This window comes from Vombatus ursinus, unplaced genomic scaffold (genome assembly GCF_900497805.2).
Source record: "Vombatus ursinus unplaced genomic scaffold, bare-nosed wombat genome assembly UNPS02015223.1, whole genome shotgun sequence".
In the NCBI taxonomy this organism is placed as follows: Eukaryota; Metazoa; Chordata; class Mammalia; order Diprotodontia; family Vombatidae; genus Vombatus; species Vombatus ursinus.
Genome location: NW_020955001.1, coordinates 1,776 through 3,944, shown reverse-complemented (window position 1 = coordinate 3,944; position 2,169 = coordinate 1,776). Strand labels below are relative to the sequence as shown.

The following is a 2,169-nucleotide window of genomic DNA, read 5'->3' as shown; positions in this document are numbered from 1 at the left end:
AGCCCTGGGTTGGTCCAATGACAGGACAGAACATTGTCTTTCTTCAAGGAGCAGTTCCTCACAGCCTGGAGATGCCCTTGAGTTATTCTATGAGTTGGGCAAACTCAGGCGTGTACAGCCCTCCTCATCCTCAGAAGGGAGCTTCATTTCCTCCCACCCACTGACTAGGTGTGCTAGTGTTATCATCAGACCAGATCAGAATTCTCCCCCAAAGGTCAACAAGGTAGCCAGCAGCTTGTGCTTAGTAAAGGCTCGACCTCACCTCCGGACACTAGGACAAAATTCTCAAGTGTCAGCCCCTGTCATGTGCAATTCCAAGGTGTATGTGTGTCTCTGTATGTATGTGTGTCTGTGTGTCTCTCTCTGTGTGTGTGTTNATGTGTGTCTCTGTATGTATGTGTGTCTTTGTGTCTCTCTATGTGTGTGTGTGTGTGTCTGAGTGTGTCTTTGTGCGTGCCTGTGTGTATGTGTGGGGTGTGTGTGTGTGTTTGGGAAAGGAGAGAAGAGCAGAGGAAGCAGCAGCTGCTCCCCCATAGGAGCTGGAAGAGCTGGCTGATTTGAAGCCCCTCTCACCCTGCTGCTTCCAGGCTCTGCCTGTGAGTCCTGGCTCAGACCCACCCTCATCTCCCCACCCACCTACTGTGATCCACGTATGTATCTTCCATCAGCATTTGCTAGGCTTTCCCACAAATAGCTTGGTATGACACAAAGAAGAGGTGGATTGGTGCCATGGTGCCAAGAGGGAGGGATGACAGTGGGGCTGGACCCTCCCAGTGTCAGGAGGAGGCCGCCAGTGCCCTGGCTCTGGCAGGACATCCACGAGAGATTCATGGGATAGCCTGGCATGGATGAGTTGTGGTCTTCTTCATGGGAGACTGAGATCACAGGTCTGTTAGAGCATTGTGGGACCTCAACCCCATCTGAGGTTTAAATATGGCTATTTTGTGGGAGAAGAATAAACTCATAGATCGCGATGGAGCCAGGGTACCACCACATTGATTTGAAAGGGTTCATGATTCCTCCTTGGCACCCAGGGCACATGGTTTCAAGGCCCTAGGGGATGCCATATTGGTGCCAGACGCTGCCTTGCTGAGCTGTCTAGAGCTGCCACAGGGGACATCTCAGCTCACCCTCCAACCTGCGAGGGCAGCTCTTCTTCCCAGAATGGCTCTACCCTAGTCCAAATCTTTGTGCTGAGTCCCTCACTGGGCTTTAAATTCATACTGTGACCCCAAGTCACAGGGTAAGATGAGTCAGAGCCTCACTTGTCTCTGGCCCTCTGCATAGAAATGAACCATTGTATCTGAACTGAAAAATTCTGCTCAGATGGAGATGCACCATCACTCACGGTAACCCTGAATGTTCCAAAGCCCCTCATTTCTACGAGGCTCTCCTCTGAGGAGTTCAGAAAACACCTCTAGGATGACTGTCTTCAGGCCAAGAGTCAGAAAGGTCTGGGAGGCGCCCCGTTAGGGCATTTATTAAGCTCCTGATAGAACAGCAGAAAATGCATGGGTGCTCAGTGAGCAAGCAGATTCTGGCAGCTGGAAAGTGCCTTGAGGGAGACCCTGCTGGGAGGGAGATCAGGAGGCTCAGTGCTGAGAAGACTCTGATGGAAAGTTGGGGCTGGCGCATATGAGCTCAGCCTAGACTGGCAGAGATGAAATTGGCACAGCACAGAGCCTGAGTCCCATCACAGGGCAGATGGGAAGGGCTGGCTTGGAGGACTCCCTCCTATTCAGCAGCAGGGTGGAGGACATGTGGGTCTGCAGAGCAGGGAGGTACAGGAAGCCTGGCAGGAGGGGACATCACAGGCCACAGGCTTGCAGCACACGGGCACACACACAGTGGGTTTGCAGCAGACAGGCACATAGCAGGTGGTCTGGCAGGGACTAGCCTGGCAGCAGGTGGACTGGCAGGAGCTGCCTCCACAGCACGAGGGGGAGCTGCTGCCAGCTCCACAGACTGCCTCNCAGCATGAGGGGGAGCTGCTGCCAGCTCCACAGACTGCCTGGCAGTCGGTCACCCCGGGGCGCGCTGGGCGGCAGAGCAGGGCCACACAGGAGGCCGGGCGGCAGCAGGGATGGACAGNGCAGTCGGTCACCCCGGGGCACGCTGGGCGGCAGAGCAGGGCCACACAGGAGGCCGGGCGGCAGCAGAGATGGACAC

The 2,169-nt window shown here is 55.1% G+C and overlaps 1 protein-coding gene across 1 annotated transcript in view; it reads right to left on the bottom strand.

The window, feature by feature from the left end:
- Positions 1–1,549: 1,549 nt before the first annotated feature.
- The window catches only part of LOC114031673 (keratin-associated protein 10-9-like), a 782-nt gene continuing 162 nt past the window's right edge, over positions 1,550–2,169 (bottom strand). The window contains exon 2 of the mRNA XM_027846824.1: positions 1,550–2,115. Within this exon, the coding sequence (XP_027702625.1) occupies positions 1,739–2,115 (377 nt within the window). The 3' untranslated portion in view covers positions 1,550–1,738. The remainder of the gene's footprint in view (positions 2,116–2,169) is intronic.